The sequence below is a fragment of the Oncorhynchus gorbuscha genome, linkage group LG22 (assembly GCF_021184085.1).
Source record: "Oncorhynchus gorbuscha isolate QuinsamMale2020 ecotype Even-year linkage group LG22, OgorEven_v1.0, whole genome shotgun sequence".
NCBI classification, from domain to species: Eukaryota; Metazoa; Chordata; class Actinopteri; order Salmoniformes; family Salmonidae; genus Oncorhynchus; species Oncorhynchus gorbuscha.
In genome coordinates this window covers 41,861,337-41,884,245 of record NC_060194.1, presented here as the reverse complement: position 1 = coordinate 41,884,245, position 22,909 = coordinate 41,861,337, and the positions used below count along the sequence as shown (strand labels likewise).

Genomic DNA, 22,909 nt, shown 5'->3' with positions numbered 1-22,909 from the left:
CTACCTTTAACCCTCACAGTATCTGGTAACCACAGTGAGACTATTTCTTTTTTGATTTTTCGTTCACCGTTTACACCTGTTGTTTTGGGTCATCCCTGGCTAGTATGTCATAATCCTTCTATTAATTGGTCTAGTAATTCTATCCTATCCTGGAACGTTTTCTTGTCATGTGAAGTGTTTAATGTCTGCCATCCCTCCCGTTTCTTCTGTCCCTACTTCTCAGGAGGAACCTGGCGATTTGACAGGAGTGCCGGAGGAATATCATGATCTGCGCACGGTCTTCAGTCGTCCCTGTGCTCCCCACTCCCTTCCTCCTCACCTGGTCGTATGATTGTAGTTCTTGATCTCCTTCCGGGGACCACTCCTCCTCGGGGTAGACTATACTCTCTGTCGGCTCCTCTCTACGTAAGGCTCTCGAGGATTATTTGTCTGTGTCTTCTTGACACCTGTTCCATAGTGCCTTCTTCCTCTCCGGCCGGGTCCGGGGTTCTTTCCTTTGTTAAGAAGAAGGACCTGTCCTCTGCGGTTCCTGTTTGGATATCAGGGCTGAATGACATAACGGTTAAGAATCGTTATCCGCTTCCCCTTATGTCATCAGCCTTCAGATTCTGCAGGGAGCCAGGTGGCTTTACTAAGTTGGACCTTCGCCTAACGCTTACCATCTCTGTGCGCATCAGAGAGGGGGATTCCCTCTAGTGGAAAACGGCGTTTAACACTCCGTTTGGGCATTTTGAGTACCGGGTTCTGCCGTTTGGTCTCGCCAATGCGCCAGCTGTTTTTCAGGCATTAGTTAATGATGTTCTGAGAGACATGCTGAACATCTTTGTTTTTGTCTATCTTGACGATATCCTGATTTTTTCTCCGTCCTACACATAGATTCATGTTCAGCAAGTTCGACGTGTTCTACAGCGCCTTTAGAGAATTGTCTCTACGTAAACAGCTGAGAAGTGCTCTTTTCATGTCTCAATCCGTTATTTTCTGGTTCCGTTATTTCCATGCTGAAGGCATTCAGATGGATTCTCAAGGTCCAAGTCTTTCAGTGATTGACCCATCTCTTCAGTGGGTCATATGATTGTCGAGTCTGCAGCGCTTTTTAGGTTTCGCTAATTTCTGGAGCGGCGTTTCATTCGTAATTTCGGTCAAGTTGCTGCCCCTCTCCAGCTCTTATTCTGCATCAAACGTGTTTTACAGGGGTCCGGTCACGCCCAGGGAGCTTTTGATCTTCTAAAAGAACGTTTTACGTCCGCTCCTATCCTCGTTACTCACTGATGTCACTAGACAATTCATTGTCGAGGTTGGCTCCGCCCCTTCAGGGTTGTGGCGTGGGAGCCATTCTATCCCAGCGCCTTCTCAGTCTGGTAAGGTTCATCCTTGGCTTATTTTTCTCTATGGTGTGGGGGCATCTGAGCGCAAAGTGATGTGGGTAATCCGTCCTGTTTCCGCTGCCCGGGGTGGCGAATGGGGACAGTGGTCCTGGAGGGGCTCCTGTCTCAGCTTTTTATGTCGTTTGGACAGACCATAAGAACCTTTGAGTACATCCGTTATCTGCCAAACGACTCCTAATGAACTTAAGTATGCTCGTTGGGCGTTGTTTTTCTCTCGTTTCTTTGTGATTTCTTACCGTCCGGGACAAGAACACCAAGCCTGATGCCTTATCCTACCTGTTTAGTTCTTCTGTGGTCCCCGAGGGGATTCTTCCTTATGGGCGTGTTGTCGGGTTAACAGTCTGGGGAATTGAAAGACAGGTTAAGCAAGCACTCACGCACACTGCGTCGCCGCGCGCTTGTCCTAGTAACCTCCTTTTCGTTCCTGTTTCCACTGTCTGGCTGTTCTTCAGTGGGCTCACTCTGCCAAGTTAGCTGGTCATCCCGGTGTTGAACACTTTGAACATCTTTCGCCAGCGTTTTGGTGGCCGACTCAGGAGCGTGACACTGCCAGAAGAGGCTGCTTGTTCGGACCCCACATAAGTCGGGTTCCTCTCCTTTCTTCCTAGGTTTTCTCAGACCGCTTTTCCTTCCACCATGGTTCTACACCCCTGACATTGCATTGCTGGTCTGCCTTTGTCTGCTGGGGAAGACTTGATTCTTAGCTGATGTTTGAAGGTTCTATATAAAGGGATTTGATTTGCTTTGACTTATTCCGACTGAAGCAGTTCAGGCATAAATCATTATCTGGAATGTATTCAGAATTGAAGGTTCTTTATAATCTGGGCAGTTTGAGACAGAGGCCCGACAACAATGTAATAGTTTTGGAAAAAGTTATTTTTAAGTTTTCGTTTGATTGGTTTAGTTCGTTCCCTTTTATCGTCCATCAATCTCTTCCGGGTTTCATCCCCAGTCTAACGGTCCAAGCAGAGAGGGCCAATCAGACGATTGGTCGCATACTACGCAGCCTTTCTTTCAGAAACCCTGCGTCTTGGGCAGAACAGCTCCAAACGGGCAGAAAAATGTAAATCTAATCAAGTCAAATTTTATTGGTCTGCTACCATGGTTATCAGATGTTTCAGAGTATCTGCGAAATGCCTGTGCTTCTGTTCTCATCCCAGCTTGCCGAGTCCTGACCTTCCGTTCATTTATTATGTCCTATTTTGTTTGCGCACCTGGAGTTGGGGTGAGGTCTTCTATGTTTTTCATTCTATGTTTTGTTCTGTGAGTTGTATTTCTAGGATTAAGAGTCCAAGGTATTGTTCCCAGAGAGTGTGGCTTTCCTGATTGAGAACCATCCTCTTACGTAGCTTTTGTGTAGTTGACTTTTCTGTTTTGTGTTCATTGGTCCGTTCCGTGTCTCCCAGTAATATCGTAATCCAAATGTCAACAACTACTGTGCGACTGCTTCTTCCGCGACATCTAATCTAACAAATTCACAACAACTACCTTATACAGACAAATACGCATCGTCGGATGTCCATCCTGTCTTGCAGTAGATCTACCTGTATATACAGTGGGGAGAACAAGTTTTGATCGCACCCCGTTTTGCAGGTTTTCCCTACTTCCAAAGCATGTAGAGGTCTGTAATTTACAAGGTACAACTGTAAGATCATGGACATGCGTTACAGAAAATCAAGGGTCATTAATTTGCATCATGTTCAGTCCTGAGAATAAACTCTGGGTTCCGATTGGGACGTTGGACTGGTCTCATTGATGATTTTCCGTGCAAATAAGATTCTTACAAATTGCGCCATTGACAGTGTTTAATTGGGGTATTAAAACATGTTTTGTCATTTATTATCTTGTCTTGTCCCTGTGCTTCCCATTCTATTCGTTTCCCTCTGCTGGTCTTATTAGGTTCTTTCCCTCTTTCTATCCCTCTCTCTCCCCCCTCCCTCTCTCACTCTCTCGCTCTCTTTCTCTCTATCGTTCCGTTCCTGCTCCCAGCTGTTCCTATTCCCCTAATCAATCATTTAGTCTTCCCACACCTGTTCCCGATCCTTTCCCCTGATTAGAGTCCCTATTTCTTCCTTTGTGTTTACGTCTCCAGACCTGGTATTTTAGTTGTCCACAATTCACCGAACCATGATTGATGCTATCGCCCAGCAATCGTGTCGTGTTTTATCAGATGCTTTAAAAGCAGTGGTGAGCAGGTGTCTGAGTCTGTCTGGCATTGAAGCTGCCTTTGGAGGCAACCTTGTTCACCTGCTGTTCAAAGATCGAGATGTATCCAGTTTGTCCTCGTCATTTCGAGTGAAAGTTGTGTTTTTTGATTGAATCACCAGCAGCTGGATTAAAGACTACAGAGAAAAGAGTCGGCCCGAGAATTCCTCTTTCACCTGCATGACAGTGGCACCCTAATAGAGACTGCCAGAGGTCCGGACAACAGGCCCTCCGATTTGACACACTGAACTCTATCTGAGAAGTAATTGCTGAACCAGGTGAGGCAGTTATTTGAGAAACCAAGGCTATTGAGTCTGAAGATAAGAATGCAGTGATTGACAGAGTCGAAAGCCTTGGCCAGGTTGATGAAGACGGCTGCACAGTACTGTCTTTTATCGATGGCGGTTATGATATTGTTTAGCACCTTGAGCGTGACTGAGGTGCACCCATGACCAGTTTGGAAACCAGATTGCATAGTGGTGAAGGTATGGTGGGATTCTAAATGGTCGGTGATCTGTGTGAGAACTTGGCTTGCAAAGATTTTTAGAAAGGCAGGACAGGATGGAAATAGGTCTATAACAGTTTAGGTCTAGTGTGTCTCCACCTTTGAAGATGGGGATGAAAATGGCAGCTTTCAAATATTTGGGTATCTCTGACGATACGAAATAGAGGTTGAACAGGCTAACATTTTTGGCTGATAATTTTAGAAAGAGAGAGAAGGTCCAGATTATCTAGCCTGGCTGATTTGTAGGGATCCAGATTTTGCAGCTCTTTCAGAACATCAGCTGTCTTGATTTGGGTGAAGGAGAAGTGGGGGGGGGGGGGGGGGGGGCTTCGGCAAGCTGCTGCAGGGTGTGCAGAGTTGTTGGCCGGGGTAGACAGGTGGAAAGCATGACCAGCCATAGAAAAATGCTTATTGAAATCATCAATTATCGTAGATTTATCGGTGGTGAAAGTGTTTCTTAGCCTCAGTGCAGTAGACAGCTGGGAGGAGGTGATCTTATTCTCCATGGACTTTAGTATCTGTTAGGAAAATTATGATTAAATGACTGAACAATAGACTTATTTTAAATGAAACTGTCACTAAGTAAACTTATACTCTGTTTTATTATATCTGATGAACAATATGAGTTCATAAGAAGGGATTGTGTGACACGGACAAGGAGTAATTAAAGTTAATGAACACCATTCCAACTAGGAAGAAAGGAATGGGTTGTGGATTAAGTAAACAGATAAGGTAATTAACCTATGGTTGAACTGACAAAACTGAGCTCTGGGGTGTTTTAGATAAGGCTGTGAGTGCATTCCTAGGTTTTCTGTTCGGCATGCTCATTTAAGATGGTGAGGAAAATACTTTTAAAGAGCAAGCTGGCATCCTCTGCTGACGGGATGAGGTCAATATCCTTCCAGGATACCTGTGCCAGGTTGAATAGAAAGGCCTGCTCGCTGAAGTGTTTTAGGGAGCTTTTGACAGTAATGAGGGGTGGTCGTTTGACCGCGGACCCATGCAATGACGCAGTGATCGCTGAGATCCTGGTTGAAGAGAGCAGAGGTGTTTTTAGAGGGCAGTTTGGATAGGATGATTTCTATGGTTACTGATTTAGGGTTGGACATGGTAGATTCCTTGATTATTTGTGTGAGATTGAGGGCATCTAGTTTAGATTGTAGGTCGGCCGGTGTGTTAAGCATCACCTAACAGTACGAACTCTGAAGGTTGATAGGCGGCAATCAATTCACATATGGTGTCCAGGGCACAGCTGGGGGCTGGGGGGGTCTACAACAAGTGGCAACAGTCAGAGGCTTGTTCTGGAAAGGTGGATTTATTATAAGTAGAAGCTCGAATTGTTTGGGCACAGACCTGGATAATATGACAGTACTGGTCTGAAGTGAGCTCCCCCCAGGGCAGTCCCGTTAGATGTCTTATACTGCTTCCACAGACAAGTTACACAGGTGTGGTTCCTGTATGTGTCTGGCACCGTCTCCTGTTTTAACATATAGAAAATATTCTGGGCGTTCTGCCCCGCAGGAACCAGGATTGTTTATGACACAAAAGACAAGATTAACATTTTCAAGGCTGTCTTTTCACATGATACAATGTTCCATCACATGAAATGTGTATAACCATGGCTTTAGACCGTCGCTTCATACAGTTACACATATGCTTCATTATACAATTTAATTTATGGATTCTGGCAATGATATTTCAGCTGGAGCTTTTGTTGCGAAAGGCATAGGAGGTGCTCTTATTCTCCATGGACTCCATGGACTGAAAGATCAGTGTCATAAATACCTCTCCCCCTCTTTTTCCTCTCTCTACCCTACTGATGTGACATTTGAAAATCCCTTGATTAACATAGAGATTCTGGGATCATCAGAAGTTGGGGGGAAATGAACCATATTATGTTAATCCAACCAGTTGGACATATGCATTGGTACTTAATGAATATGATGTCAGTTCAGTTGTCATCTGAGACTATCATCAATGATAGTGTGACATAAACTCTACAGTAGAAAGGCTACACATTATAGTTATCAGATTCTCATGGAATTGTTGGGCTTTTTAAATGTTTAAATATAAAATTATTGGTGAAGAGATGAAATGTAATTTTAGCTTCCAAATGAGAGATTTGGGTTTTCATAAGGTTAGGGCTCTGCTCAATCAGTGACCCGCCCCTGTGAAGAGACATGGGCTGTAGACCTGTGAAACACGCCCTTCTCCCTCCACTATATAAGCCCTTGACAACCTACAACCTCATGTTCTGGGTACATTAGGATGACAATCCGATCTCAGAATGGTTCAGATAATAACTACAGAACGAAGCCAACCTCAGCGTGAGCTTAGGTTGTGAATGGTATGAACTTTGAACTCTTATTCACTACAGAAGTGATACCTCCTAGCCGTTGAGTTAGCAACAGCAGCTGCAAACGTGGGCTAGGAAAGAACAGACAGAGTATCCCGTCTACCACACAACGACGTTACTACAACGGATCAATTTACCACCAGAGACATTCTTCAAAGGACAAAGGACTCGATTGGGCAACACAGCCTTCCATCTACCATCTACCACCAACCTACCAAAGCGCAGCTCAGAGTAAATATTTATTGCATTTTCCTTTTCCAAATGGTCATTTAAAATGAATAAGATACTGTATTCACGATAGCATGGCTTCTCCCTTTGTTCCCCAAGTCTTCCCGCTTCACTCAAACCCAGCCTCCCTTTCTTTTGTGTAACCAGCTGTCATATCTGCTCCGTCCGCTAGGGACGTTTTCCTTTATGACATAATTTGTAATCAAGGTATGATTCATTCTGTGTAAATGTAATTATGTGTGATTAGTTAGGTATTTAGTAAATAAATAATTAAACCCAATTTTTTTATTGCTGATTCAACTTGTTAGCCAGGGTTTGCGAAGAAAATCAAGAATTTACAACTTTCAGATGAGACTGAAATAAGGTGGTGATTAATATTGACTGCTATTGATGTAAAATATTACTAGCCCTTAAAGAATTTATTCGGACGATAACTGCTCTATAAATATTATTTCGTGGTGCCCCGACTTTCTAGTTATTATTATTATTATATTATTATTATTATTATTATTATATGCCATTTAGCAGACGCTTTTATCCAAAGCGACTTACAGTCATGTGTGCATACATTCTACGTATGGGTGATCCCGGGGATCGAACCCACTACCCTGGCGTTACAAGCGCCATGCTCTACCAACTGAGCTACAGAAGGACCACCAAGGCTGGTTAATTGAATTTACATGATTAGCTCAATCGGGTAATATTAATTACAGATAAATTATTTTATAGAATAGCATGTTATATCACTTAATCCGGCATAGCCAAAGACACGACACTGGGGAATAATCTGATTTTTCCAAGCAGACAAATCTCTCACCTGAGCTGATAGGGAGACGCTAGCGTCTCAACTGGCCAATTGCCTGGGGAAATGCAGAGCGCCAGATTTAAATAAAATGCTATAAAATTCAAACTTTCCCCAATGAATATGATGTCAGTTCGGTTGTCATCTGAGACATTCTCATCAATGATATTATGACATAAACTCTACAGTGGAAAGGCTACACATTATAGTTATCAGATTCTCATGGAATTGTTAGGCTTTTTAAATGTTTAAATATACAATTATTGGTGAAGAGATGAAATGTAATTTTAGCTTCCAAATGAGAGATTTGGGTTTTCATAAGGTTAAGGAGAAGTGTATCTATATTTCCATGCATAATAGTTGTATATTTTATATCAATGTTTATTATGAGTATTTTTGTAAATTGATGTGGCTCTCTGCAAAATCACCACAAGTTTTGGAACTACTGAACATAACACGCCAATGTAAAATCAGATTTTTTTATATAAATATGCACTTTATCGAACAAAACATACATGTATTGTGTAACATGAAGTCCTATGAGTGTCATCTGATGAAGATCATCAAAGGTTAGTGATTCATTTTATCTTTGTTTCTGCTTTTTGTGACTCCTCTCTTTGGCTGCAAAAATGGCTGTGTTCATCTGTGATTCAGCGGTGTGCTTTCGCTGTAAAGCCTTTTTGAAATTGGACACTGTGATGGGATTAACAACAAGATTATCTTTAAAATGGTACAAAATACGGCCCAAAGGAGCGGTGTTGGTCCCGAGGACATTCTGTATCATCCGTATTTTCCATCTTCACCACCCGGACCAGTCCGCTCCTCGTCCTCGGGGCCGTCCCTCTTGATGAGGGGGGGGGTACTGTCACATCTACTCCCGCTCCTCCCCTCCGGTGGTCAATATCGCTGGTTTACTAACCACCGGTCCTGGGAACCGTCTTCACGCGCACCTGGCATTCCTCATTACGCGCATTCCGCACTTCATTATTACACACACCTGGACTCCATTACCTCACTCATTACCTCCCCTTTATCTATCAATCTCTTAGGTTCTTTCCCCAGGCAGTATTGTTGTCTAGATGCTGCTCCTACGTTGTATTTGTTCATGCTTCTTGTTATATTAAACTTACCACCTGCACCTGCTCCTCAAATCCCAGCATCTATGTTCACTTAGTTAATGCATTAATTTTAAGATACTTAGGCGAGACAACCACATATCACAGTCGAAGCAAGCCATTTTTTTGCAACAATTAAGTTTTCAGCAAAATCAGTGGTAGTAGTAAAAGACAAGAGCACTTTTTTGGGGAGGGGGGGGCATAAGACTGACTTACTGTGTTAAGATTTTATTTGAAGAGGTACAGTAGGGTTTCAGACTTACAGAACGTCTTTTGCAACATAAGACAAAATACTTGTATAATTTGAAAATGCATGACGATGTTGACTCCTTATTGCAGGGTTGTGGTACATTTTAATATAAAAGTCAGTCAATGCAGGAAGTGATTTTAATCTACAATCATAAAATGGAAAACCTTTCACAAATAGTTCCTCATTTTGAGTTTACAGAGAAGGCTTTGTAAATAGAAGCCCTTTGTAAATGATTGAATTGGAATTTCAGTTTACTTCCTGCATTGACTGCCTCCAATTCGAATTTACCCAAGTCATGCCTTCATAGACTGAAAAATATGTAACCCACCCATCGTGTGACTTATAATGTGCTTGTCACACCCTGACCATAGTTTGCTTTGTATGTTTCTATGTTTTGTTTGGTCAGGGTGTGATCTGAGTGGGCATTCTATGTTACATGTCTAGTTTGTCTATTTCTATGTTTGGCCTGATATGGTTCTCAATCAGAGGCAGCTGTTAGTCATTGTCTCTGATTGGGAACCATATTTAGGTAGCCTGTTTGGTGTTGGGTTTTGTGGGTGATTGTTCCTGTCTCTGTTTTTGCACCAGATAGGGCTGTTTTGGATTTTCACATTTCTTGTTTTGTTAGTTTGTTAATGTGTAGTTGCTTTATTAAAGAACCATGAATAATCACCATGCTGCGTTTTGGTCCGCCTCTCCTTCGACTCAAGGAAACCGTTACAGTGCTACACAAGTTGAGGAACTTACTTTAACTTCCTGTTTTACTGGGTATGTTCAACAAAAAGTATGGCAGCTCTCTTACATTATATTGTTTTTCTATCAGCTCTAGTCCAAGGATCAGGTAAATATTCTATCTTTGCTCTAGTATTGGCTGCATTGATTAAGATATGTTTACCAATAATCTGATCGGAAAGGCAGGTATCAGGCAATAGGTTAGTGCTGATAGTTTCACTTGATGTTAGGGATGGGCTACGCACATGTTGATGAGTCATTTTTTGCTATTTATAATTTGTATGTTTTATTTACAAAGACAACAGCACAGTGACAAAAAACATTCACATGATAAGACAAGAAGGGGGAAGGACAAGGCAGGGTAGCCTGGGTCCTACCAGGACACACAAGACAAGAGTCCACGAGTCACTGTTCTTCAGATAATTGTCACTATCCTGTAAAACCAACAAAAACAAATGTATATATACTGGATATCCAGTCATACACCTGATATGTCATGCTTCCTACTGTACTTTACCACTTGCCTTGATGTCATATCCCAAACAACAGTATCAGAGGTTCTCTCTGTATGGGGATAGGTGGTTAGAACACTATTTTATTTGTTTTGTTTAACCTTTATTTAACTAGGCAAGTCATTCAATTCTGATATTTTAAATATATATTATGATATTTGAAATGGAATATAATTCAGATATTATGATATTTCATTGAAAGTAGCTCTATCGGTTAACATTGATCAATTGGTTAACTAATTGTAATTTGTTGAATCTTACTGTTGTGTAATTACAAGTAGCAAATGTATAGCGTTTTAGAGATAGTATAAACGTGTGAGAAACACCTTGAGCTACAGGATGTGGAAACCACAGCTTCAGCACGAGGGTGGGGGTGGTATTGACAGAACGTTGACAGCCATTTATAAGCCAACTGGTTTCATGATGGATATCTACTGTATTTTAGACCACAAACTCTACAATGAACATAAACACTTTAATGCATGAAACATCACCCAACATACTGTATCTTAGAACAGGTCTCTGAATTAAGGTGGATTTAGTACAATGCACAGAAAACAGGCAAAGTGTTTTGTAATTCATGCTAATTCAACTATAGTTACCATAAACATACTGTTGCTCTGTAAAAAAAAGTCAACTTAAGCAATTGCTTAATGAGCTCAATTCTGTGAGTTTGGACTTCTAAAGGACAATTTCAGCTAATGTGTTAGTTTGTTTATTTGACCCCTAGAGTTTGTTGACGCACCGCTGTCAATCAAAACAAAATCAGTCAGTTCAAGCTAGAGATATCTGTGTTTTTGTATGGGCTGCGTCTCAATGCATCACATCGTATGGCGGCCTTCCACATATGCGATGGAAGGTGGCCGAGCTACAGCGGTATTTGTCAGACCATGAGACATCCTGACAATCGGTCTTCTCACGCAAACGTTTGTAGCGTCCGAACATTTTGGCCTAGAAATGAATGGAACCACTCTATGGAAAGAGGAGAGTCTCACGAACACAAAGGTTGTCTCCGGTGGTCTCCGTAAAACATTTATGGAAGTACAGCGATTTTACCTACCTAAAAAAAGGGCCAAAATATGTGTAAAAAATATATATATTTCCTGAATGTTCTTATATCTCCTAAATATTGGACAGACACTTAACTGCATTCCTTACGATTTATTTTGACTGTCTTTTTTGCCATTTATAAATGTGTCTTTCAATGCATTTCTATGGGCTTTAGTAGTCAAAGCCAATTGTAATATTTCATATCAAATCATTGTTTTTGTATGTATATATTTTTTATACCTAAAGGGTCCTAAAATTCTAAATCAAATAGCTAAATGATACATCTTAAAACAATGCCATATGTCAGCTTAGGATCCTCCCTCTAAAATTTAATATATAAAGTTTGTATGTTGGTTTAGCTACAGTGCCTTCAGAAAGTATTCATACCCCTTGACTTATTCCACATTTTGTTGTGAAATCAAAATGCATGAAATATATATATTTTTCTCACCCATCTACGCACAATACCCCATAATTACTAAATGAAAACATGTTTTGAAAATGAAATGCAGTATGAAATAAGTATATTTATTTATTTATAAGTCTGTACATTGTAGAATAACCTTTGGCAGCGATTACATCTGAGAGTCTTTCTGGGAAAGTCTCTATAAGTTTTCCACACCTGGATTGTGCAACATTTTAACCTTATTATTTTATAAATTCTTCAAGCTCTGTCAAATTGGTTGCTGATCATTGCAAGACAACCATTTTCAGGCCTTGCCATAGATTTAAGTAGCTTTAAAGTCAAAACTGTAACTCGGCCACTCAGGAACATTCATTGTCTTCTAAACACTATTATTGCACACAGAGTCAACTCATTATGGGATGTGTTATGCACATTTTTACTACTGAACTTATTTAGGCCATAACCAACTTGGTTGAATACATATTGACTCAAGACATTTCAGCTTTTCATTTTTAATGAATTTGCTAAATTTTTCAGTAAACATAATTCCTTTGACATTATGGGGTATTGTGTGTAGGCCAGTGACAAAAACAATCTTAATTTAATCAATTTTATATTCAGGCTGTAATACAACAAAATGTAGAATACTTTCTGAAGGCTCTGTATATGCCCAAATGTTGAGCAAACGCACAATCCTATTGCACCTGGTTAACTTACAATTGTACATTGAATCACCATATATATTTTTTTATAACGTGTTCTTGGTAGACTGTTCATTTTTACATGAAGTTTTCTGTCTGTTCATTTCAGAGTCCAGCATTGAGACTCTGAAACGGTTTGTGCTGAAGGGAGAAAATGTTCGTCTGGACGTCTAGGGATATGCTAAACTAAATAATATTGAGGATTTAAAGTGGACTTTTAACAAATCTCACACTTTAGTAAAAATACTCCAATGAATCATCAACAGTGAAAGTATACACTAAATACCAAGGCAGGGTTGAGTTTAGTGAGGCAAACTTCTCTCTAGTACTGAAGAACCTACAGGAAGGAGACAGTGGTCTTTATGACGCAGGAGTGAGTGGTGAAGAAAACAAACTGGTTTACTTATAACTGGTTCTCACATGTGTCCTTTGTCCTGGTCTTGTCCACTTTCTGATTGTCTACACCTGTCTAAAATGGTGGACACAATCAAAAGTCAAATTGAGATCTGATTGGGATCTTCCTGCTCACCTCCGGAGGTAGTCAGCCACGCATTGTCTGGATGTATTGCAAGTGTAGACGGAATCTGGACAGTTAAACTTTTTAAATCATAATTATCCTGCCCTCTTAAACATTTACAGGTTGCACAATTGACTTATGGTATCAATGGTGGTGTTGGAGGGCCAGAAGGAGGCCCTCTGGACTACAGATCTCCTCCCAATACCCCAGGACAGTGATGAGGACATCACCCCGAGTAGAATGGAGTCTTCTGGATGGAATGTTAAATGGGTGTCCTGACTCTCTGTGGTCATTAAAAATCACATGGCACTTATTGCAATCCGCCAAACCCATAATTCATCCGTTGGACTGCTAGACGGTGAAGTGTGAGTCATCACTCCAGTGAACTCATTTCCACTGCTCCAGAGTCCAATGGCAGTATGCTTTACTCCACTCCAGCCGATGCTTGGCATTGTGCATGGTGATATTACGCTCGTGTGCAGTGATGGAAAAAGTACCCAATTGTCATACTTGAGTAAAAGTATAGATACCTTAATAGTTACTCAAGTAAAAGTGAAAGTAAGCCAGTAAAATACTACTTGAGTAAAATTCTAAAAGTATTTGGTACTAAATATACTTAAGTATACAAAGTAAAAGTATAAATCACTTGAAATTCATTCTATTATTAAGCAAACCAGACGGCACCATTTTCTTGTTGGGGCACGCTCCAACACTCAGACATCATTTTCAAATGATGCATTTGTGTTTAGTGAGTTCACCAGATCAGAGGCAGTAGGGATGACCACGTGTGTTCTCAATACGTTCGTGAATTGGACCATTTTCCCGTCCTGCTAACCAATCAAAATGTAACAAGTACTTTTGTGTGTCAAGGAAAATGTTGAGTTTAAAGTATTTTCTTTATGAATATAGTGTCGTGTGCAGGTCCTCGGCTATGGAAACCCATTTCATGAAGGTCCCCTGACAAACAGTTGCTCCTAGACGTTTCCACTTCACAATAACACCCCTTACAGTTGACGGTCCCGTTCTGTCACCCTGATGAAGACAGCTTGGCTGTCGAAACGTTGGTATTACATTTTTGCATCTGAGCTCCTAGAGTGTGAAGCTCTCCTTTATTTTCAAGTGTCTACTCCGCTAGCCAGCACCTCGCCTTAATAGGTGTGCGTTTCTTGTTCTTCTAGCTTGTGTGGCATACCACTTTGCGGCTGAGCAGTTGTTGCTCCTAGATGTTTCCACTTCACAATAACACCCCTTACAGTTGACCAGGGCACCTCTAGCAGGCCAGAAATTTGACGAACTGACTTGTTGGAAAGTTGGCATCCTATAGACAGTGTCACGTTTTTTTATTTATTTGTATTATTTGCTTTTTAATATTTGCTGCTTTATTCATTTTATCACATTTCATTAACCTGGTTGACTTAGCGTCTGCTGGTTCTGCATGGATAATATCTGTGAACAGATCTGGTGCTTTAGATGAGATGGGGGCTTCTGCATTTATTTTCTTTATTTCACCTTTATTTAACCAGGTAGGCTAGTTGAGAAAAAGTTCTCATTTACAACTGCGACCTGGCCAAGATAAAGCAAAGCAGTGTGACACAGACAACAACACAGAGTTACACATGGAAAAACATGGAATAAACAATAAACAAGTCAATGACACAGAAGAAAAAAAGAAAGTCATTGTAGAGAAGAATTACAATTAGGCAGATTGACACTGGAGCGATAAATGAACAGATGATGATGTGCAAGTCCTGGTGTGCAAAAGAGCAGAAAAGTAAATATAAACAATATTGGGATGAGGTAGGTAGATTGGGTGGGCTATTTACAGATGTACAGCTGCAGCGATCGGTTAGCTGCTCAGATAGCTGATATTTAAAGTTTGTGAGGGAAATATAAGTCTCCAGCTTCAGCGATTTTTGCAATTCATTCCAGTCACTGGCAGCAGAGAACTGGAAGGAAAGGCGGCCAAATGAGGTGTTGGCGTTAGGGATGATCAGTGCTGGAGGGAGGGAGGGAGGGAAAAGAGTGTTTCAGGACAGGAAAAAGCACTGACACACACTTCTAAGTTGCATTCCAACTAGCACCCTATTTCTTATGTAGTACACTACTTTTGACCCTGACCCTTGTTAAAAGTAGTGCACTATAAAGGGAACAGCCCTGACCAGGTGTAGCGTAGCCTTGGTAGCCTAGGTCCTGAGCGGGCTGCTGCCGTCTATGATGTGATAGAAGGTGAGGGGGGAGGATGAGGAAGGGGCTGTCGCTGGACATGTCCACCTGGAAGGGAACGTTCCATCACATTCACTAGGGGGTCACGTTGGGAGTGCGTCCCAATTGGCTCCCTATTGCCCTCAAGGGGAAATTTGTCTGGGACACGATGAGGTAAATCCCATTTACAGGAGAATGTTTTGTTCGTAGTTGGTTGGTAAGAACCTGATGTCACAATGTAATTGTTGGCAAAAGACACAAAAAGACTACACTGGCAGTTAAGGACACACACACACAGAGAGAGGCAGTTAGTCTCCATCCTCTCACCCAGCAGAGCTCCTTGCACAAACGCCACCAGATACCACAGAATCCTGAACAGGAACCAGGCCCCCATGAAGGTAAGCCTGGGGAGGAAAAACTTCTAATGCCTCTGCATATCCAGGAAGGTCTTCCAGAGGTCGCACAGGTACAGGGCCGACCGCCCATTGATGTGCTCAATGAGTATGTTAATGCATCCATCCTTAGACAGAACACGCCTCCTCCGTGTCCCGCCCCCACCGGGGCACTCTGTAGGGCTGCCTGCCCCCCAATAGGGGCTTTAGAACGTCTGTCTGTGTTTGGAACTGACACCTTCTGAGGGGAGGAGCTTTGGGAAGAAGGAGTGTAGCAGATGTCATCTGTCAGTAAAACAGGAAGGAAGGAGAGAGACATTAGGCAACGTCGTTGCCACAGTAACAAGGCATGAAATATGAATGTGTTTGAGCCAATCAGTTGTGTTGTGACAAGGTAGGTGTAGTATACAGACGATTGGTAAAACATGATGTATTCACTATTGTTCTACAATGTGGAAAATAGTAAAAAATAAAGAAAAACCTTTGAATGAGTCTGTGTGTCCAAACTTTTGACTGTACTGTAGTACTGTATATATATTAGAGTATTTGGCTATTTCTGCCACACCCGTTGCTGACACGTGTATGAAATCGAGCTCACAGTCATGCAATCTCCATAGACAAACATTGGCAGTAGAATGGCCTTACTGAATAGCTCTGACTTTCAACGTGGCACCGTCATATGACTTTCCAAAAGTCTGTTCGTAAAATTTCTGCCCTGCTAGAGCTGCCCCAGTCAACTGTAAGTGCTGTTATTGTAAATTGGAAACGTCTAGGAGCAACAACGGCTCAGCCATGAAGTGGTAGGCCACAAATGCTCACAGAATGGGACTGCCGAGTGCTGAAGCATGTAGTGCATGAGAACATAACTTGCCCGAATGCATAGTGCCTAATGTAAAGTTTGGTGGAGGAGGAATAATGGTCTGGGGCTGTTTTTCATAGTACAGGCTCCTTAGTTCCAGTGAAGGGAAATCTAAACGCTACAGCATATAGTCACATTCTAGATGATTCTGTTTTTCCAACGATTAGGGGAAGGCTCTTTCCTGTTTCAGCATGACAATGCCCCAATGCACAAAGCGAGGTCCATACAGAAAAGGTTTGTCAAAATCGGTGTGGAAGATCTTGACAGGCCTACACAGAGCCCTGACCTCAACCCCATCGAATACAGTTGGGATTATTTTTTTAATACATTTTCAAACATTTCTAAAAATCTTTTTTTTTGCTTTGTCATTATGGGTTATTGTGTATACAGTGGGGAGAACAAGTATTTGATACACTGCCAATTTTGCAGGTTTTCCTACTTACAAAGCATGTACAGGTCTGTAATTTTTATCATAGGTACACTTCAACTGTGAGAGACGGAATCTAAAACAAAAATCCAGAAAATCACATTGTATGATTTTTAAGTAATTCATTAGCATTTTATTGTAGAGCCCTACCAGAAATGTACATGTTAAAAACGTGTTAGAAAAAATATAATTACACAATAGCAAATCTAATATTTTTAAGTTGATTTGTAACATGATAAAAATGCATTCTACCATGTCTTTAATTTCACAAACATCTGAGTTTGGAGAGCATTTTCAGTTCCTATATAAGTCAATTTGTAAGTCGCTCTGGATAAGAGCGTCTGCTAAATGACTTAAATGTAAATGTAAGTGTAGTGTATTGGAAACAGGTTATCAAGTCCTTTCAAATGCCATGGGACATTTTACACCATTTTACACCATTTTACACCTTTTACACCTGCATTGTTTGCTGTTTGGGGTTTTAGGCTGGGTTTCTGTACAGCACTTTGAGATATCAGCTGATGTACGAAGGGCTATATAAATACATTTGATTTGATTTGATTTGATTTTAGAATTGTGGTTATTGTTATAAAAGCCTTCTAGAGGAAGAGGAAGTATAGGCCTATGTGACAATACTTCCTCATTTATGTTTAGTCATTTGTCAAAGTATGGCGACTATGTATTTCACCCTCTCTATTCTACTAACTCTCCTCCATCATTCAGGTAAAAACATTTTATAAGACATCTGTATAGTGATATAGATTATATTGATTAGACAAATGTCTATAATCTGATTAGTAGGTTAGTAAGTAACAGGCAGTATCATTTGTTCTGATTACTCTGCTTATAACCGGTCTAATCAGTGTACTGGTTGTCTAACCAGTGGATCACACAGGAACTCAGAAGAAGTCATAATCTAATGAAGTACTGAAGTTTTAGGTCATGTGATGTGTTTTAGGTCATGTGATGTGTTTAACTTTACAACATTCAAGTAATTCATTGACTTTTAAATTGAAAATGTGTAATTACCTTTAGGGCATCATTTTTTGATGATACTGTAGTTTTAAACATATGTTGAAGCTATACACGTGTTTACAAGTAATGAGTAATACAGCAATTTTGGGTGGTGATAGTATACTGATAGTATACAATACTGTGAGGAAAAGTTCTGTGTCAGTTACAAGAAGGTTACTGACAGGAAACTATGCAACAACGCCATTTGAAGCAAGAAAAACTTCTCACTATCGGAAATGCACAGCTCAACTTGTTTTCACATGTGTCTGTAAGAATCAACCACAAATATGTGCCCATATTTATAAGCATCCAAGTTATCTATGCTTTTAGGCAGATTAGGTTGTACTTCCTGGAGTTATACTTCATCATGTTTCTTTTACTGAATGCTTTCTGAAACTGAACTTTATTTTTATTTAACCTCTATTATTTTTATTTAATTTTCTGGGGCGGCAGGGTAGCCTAGCGGTTAGAGCATTGGACTAGTAACCGAAAGGTAGCAAGTTCAAACCCCTGAGCTGACAAGGTTCAAAATCTGTCGTTCTGCCCCTGAACAGGCAGTTAACCCACTGTTCCTAGGCTGTCATTGAAAATACAAATTTGTTCTTAACTAACTTTTTACCTTGTCAGCTCGGGGATTCGATCCAGCAACCTTTTGGTTATTGGCCCAACCTGCCGCCCCAACTGAACAGCTGATAGTGTGTATCATATCCTAGTTCTTTGCTGTAAAAGTACTTCTGTATTACTTGTAACAAAGGTTGTGACTCTGTTGATCTAAAGGCAGCTGATCTTTTTAATGGGTTAATATTTAAACCGTTTAGCAAATAGGGTGTATAGACAAATTGTTAGCCCAAACTACAAAGTCTGCAAATTGGATCATTACAATGTGTCAGTCAGTTTGGCTATTTGCAAAAACAATCCATTTCCACATATTCCTTTAGGAGGTTGCATTACTAAATTCATATATCCTACTGCTGTATTTGTCACATTGTACAATGGGCTTTTTCATCTTTTTTTTACATGAAGTATTCTGTGTGTTTATTTCAGAGCCCAGTGCTGAGACCTCTGTGTTTGTGCTGAAGGGACAGGATGTTCACCTGAATGTCCAGACAAATGTTACACTGAAAGAAGATGTTGATGTGATATTTTGGAAGTTTAACACATTAGACAATGTTGTAAAGTACCCCCCAAACGTTACCTTTGAAAGGTACCGAGGTAGGGCTGAATTGATGGTGGGAAACTTCTCTCTGCTACTGAAGAACCTCCAGGAAGGAGACAGTGGACTTTATACTGCAGTAGTGACTGGTAACAATGACAGAAACGTTGCTAAATACTTGATAAAAGTCCAAGGTATGTTTGACAGTTTTCTATTTTATTATAAAGTAACAGTTACAGTATCAATCAATAGAGCTAAACATTGAGCTAAACATAGTGTACAGGTTAAATGCATATTCATAAGTACTCTAACTCATGTACTCAGGTTAATACATGAACTATAATGGGGTTCGATTTGTTTTCAGAGAGAGTTGAGCCTCCAGTCCTGACAGTGGACTCTGTCTCCTCCATCAATGGCACCTGTAACATGACTGTGGCCTGCAGAGGTCAGAACATCTCTGTCACCTCCAGCTGTAACAGCAGCACCTGCTCTCAGGTGGGAGGAGAGAGTAGAGGGGCTGAGACCTCCACTGTCCCCCTGCTCTCTGTCTATGTGGCAGGGGGTTCCATCATCTGTAACCACAGCAACCAAGTCAGCTGGGCCAACGACACCAAGGAAATCAAAATCATTTGTGTATCTAATTCTGGGAAGTCTGGTAAGACACAAATGCATGTACACATTAGGCTAGCGAGCATTTAGCCAGGTAGCGTAGACCACAAAAACATCAGACCATTTCATCAACATGAGTTTTTCTACAAGTAGGGTGTGTCAACATGTTTTATCTACTTGCGCACACATTCAGACACACAAAGTAACACTCAGCGTGTAGTGATTTAGATGATTTCTGACTATTTCCAGATCAAGAAGACCACACCTACCATGTCATACTCATTCTCACAGTCTGTGGCATTGCCATCATCATCATCATCATCATCATAATTGTTTTAATTGTTTTGATTCGGCAGAAGCAAAATGGAGGTAAGCTACCTAATGCTGCTAATAAACAGGATGATTCCACATTATTTACACAGTGGAAAGTATTCAGACCCATTTTCTCCACGTTTGTTATGTTACAGCCTAATTCTAAAATGTATTAATTAGTTTTCCCCCCATCAATCTACACACAATACCTCATGAACAAGAGGTTTTTAGAAAATTCTGCTAATATATAAATAATAAAACCTGAAATGTCACATTTACATAAATGTTGAGACCCTTTGCTTAGTACTTTGTTGAAGTACCTTTGGCAGCGATTACAGCTTAGAGTCTTTCTGGGTATGACAGTACAAGCTCTACACACCTGTATTTGGAGAGTTTCTCCCATTATTCTCTGCAGATCCTCTCAAGCGCTGTCAGATTGGATTGGGAGCGTTGCTGCACAGCTATTTTTAGGTCACTCCAGAGATGTTACAATGGGTTCAAGTCCAGGCTCTGGCTGGGCCACTCAAGGAGATTCAGAGAAAGCCACTCCTGCATTGTCTTGGCTGTGCGCTTAGGTTCAGTGTCCTTTTGGAAGGTGAACCTTCGCCCCAGTCTGAGGTCCTGAGCGGTCTGGAGCAGGTTTTCTTCAAGGATCTATCTGTACTTTGCTCCGTTCATCTTTACCCTCGATCCTGACATGTCTCCCAGTCCCTGTCGCTGAAAAACATCCCTAAAGCATGATGCTGCCACCACCATGCTTCACTGTAGGGATGGTGCCAGGTTTCCTCCTGACGTGACGCTTGGCATTCAGGCCAAAGAGGCCAATCTTGGTTTCATCAGACCAGAGAATCTTGTTTCTCATCATCTGAAAGTCCTTTAGGTGCCTTTTGGCAAACTCCAAGCCGGCTGTCTTACGCCATTTACTGAGGAGTGTCTTCCTTCTGGCCACTCTACCATAATGGCCTGATTGGTGGAGTGCTGCAGAGATGATTATCCTTATGGAAGGTTCTCCAATCTCCACAGAGGAACTCCAGAGCTCTGTCAGAGTGACCAGCGGGTTCTTGGTCACCTCCCTGACAAAGTCCCATCCCCCCCAATTGCTCAGTTTGGCTGGGCGACCAGCTCCAGGAAGAGTCTTGGTGGTTCCAAACTTCTTCCATTTCAGAATGATGGAGGCCACTGTGTTCTTGTACCTTCAATGCAGCAGATATGTTTTGGTACCCTTCCCCAGATCTGTGCCTCGACACAAACCTGTCTCTGAGCTCTATGGACAATACCTTTGACCTCATGGTTTGGTTTTTGCTCTGACATGCACTGTCAACAGTAGGACCTTATAAAGACAGGTTTGTGCCTTTCGAAATCATGTCCAATCAATTGAATTTACAACAGGTGGACTCTAATCAAGTTGTAGAAACATCAAGGATGATCAATGGAAACAGGATGGACCCGAGCCCAATTTAGAGTCTCATAGCAAAAGGTCTGAGAACTGACATAAATAAGGTGTTTGTCTTTCATTTATACATTTGCTAAAAAAACTTAAAATCTGTTTTCGCTTTGTCATTATGGGGTATTGTTTGTAGATTGAGGTATATTTGTTTAATCCATTTTAGAATAAGGCTGTAAAGTAACAAAATGTGGAAAAAGTCAAGGGGTCTGAATAGTTTCCAAAGGTGCTCATAGCGAATCTGAAAATGTAACTCTTAATAAATATTTGTTGGATTTTTACGTGGTTGACTTATAGGTGACATAAAGGATATTATAAACACCGATTATGCTACAGATGGGGTAAGATATTTAACATCACTGATACTGTCGATGACATTTTTTGAAAATGTTGTTAGTGGAAAACATATAAATTCCAAATTAACAACAAACTCATCTTCATTTTGTGCGTATATGTAGAGCATTGAACAGCTACTGAGAAATATTTAATGAAGTGAATTTTATTCTCCAGACTCCAGATAACAGTCAAGCAGGCGGTGAACAGCAGATGTCTCCAGGTCCAGCATCACCCACCATCTACAGTATGGTGGGACGTCCCCAACCCCAGCCTGTGAACCACCAGCCCCTGCCTGTAGACCTCCCCATGACTACCATGGCCCCCATGACCTCCATGCCTGAGAGTTTATATGCTATGGTGGGGAAAAAGACTAGCCAACAATAATCAGGAATTTGAACATCATCTTAGGCCGGGATTCTATTCAATCCTTTTAAAGGCAATGTTCCCATGTTCTTGTAACAACCAAATAAAAATGGTCACACGCTTCGTAAACAACAGGTGTAGACTAACAGTGAAATGCTGACTTACGGGCCCTTCCTGTCACGTCTGCTCCCTCTCAAGCCACTAGGTCACCAGTCTGCTTTCTATGGCGCACACCTGTCACCATTGTTACACGCATCAGCTCATTATGACACTCACCTGGGCTCCATCACCTCCTTGATTACCTGCCTTATAAATGTCACTCCCTTTGGTTCCTTCCCCAGGCGTCATTGTTGCAGTTTCTGTTTTCTGTCTGTGCGTTGTGTCGTGGAAGAATCAGAATTTGTTGGTAACATATGTAAGATGTTTTATATTCATCAAATGTGTGTAAGTTACTTCTCATCAGAATGGTATTTTTGTATAATACTGTGGCGAGGTTGCAGTTATCTGTTCTATGTCAAGACTAAGTTGCATGGGCCGCAGAGAGGGGAGAGGTCAAAGTGTCATCATGTGTAAACATATCTTTTGCTCCACAATGTCTGTGTGCCAGTCAGTGTGTCTCTGTGATCTTGTCCAGGATTGGTTGTATTTAGAATTGGTTGCATCTAAATGACAATTTGATATATGCCTGTTGATATGGAGGATTGGTTTATGGTTCTGGGGTTTGAGAGAGGAGACAAAGCTGAACAATGAATTATGCCGATGCGTTCTTATCCTGTGTATCTTTGCTGTAAAGGATCCCATTTGCCATTGTGTTGGGACTCTCAACTTTTCATTAGAGATACTGAACTGTTGAAACTCAAAAGGCAATGTGGAAGGGGCTCTCAGAGAATTCATTGAGAGACACTGAATTACCCGAGAGTCACAGGATTGTGATAGAGCTGATATAATTAAAGATGGACTTTGATAGATAACTCTGACTTGTGTGTGTGGTTTGCTCCGACGATTTGGTAAATAGAGGATATTTCCACGACAGT

The 22,909-nt window shown here is 41.1% G+C and overlaps 1 protein-coding gene across 1 annotated transcript in view; it reads left to right on the top strand.

Moving 5' to 3' along the window:
* LOC124009287 (SLAM family member 5-like) overlaps nt 1-22,225 on the top strand; it is an 80,825-nt gene extending 58,600 nt beyond the window's left edge. The window contains exons 3-6 of the mRNA XM_046320924.1: nt 19,176-19,466; nt 19,670-19,789; nt 21,474-21,517; nt 21,687-22,225. Of these exons, the coding sequence (XP_046176880.1) occupies nt 19,176-19,466; nt 19,670-19,789; nt 21,474-21,517; nt 21,687-21,896 (665 nt within the window). The 3' untranslated portion in view covers nt 21,897-22,225. The remainder of the gene's footprint in view (nt 1-19,175; nt 19,467-19,669; nt 19,790-21,473; nt 21,518-21,686) is intronic.
* The last annotated feature ends 684 nt before the right edge of the window (nt 22,226-22,909 follow it).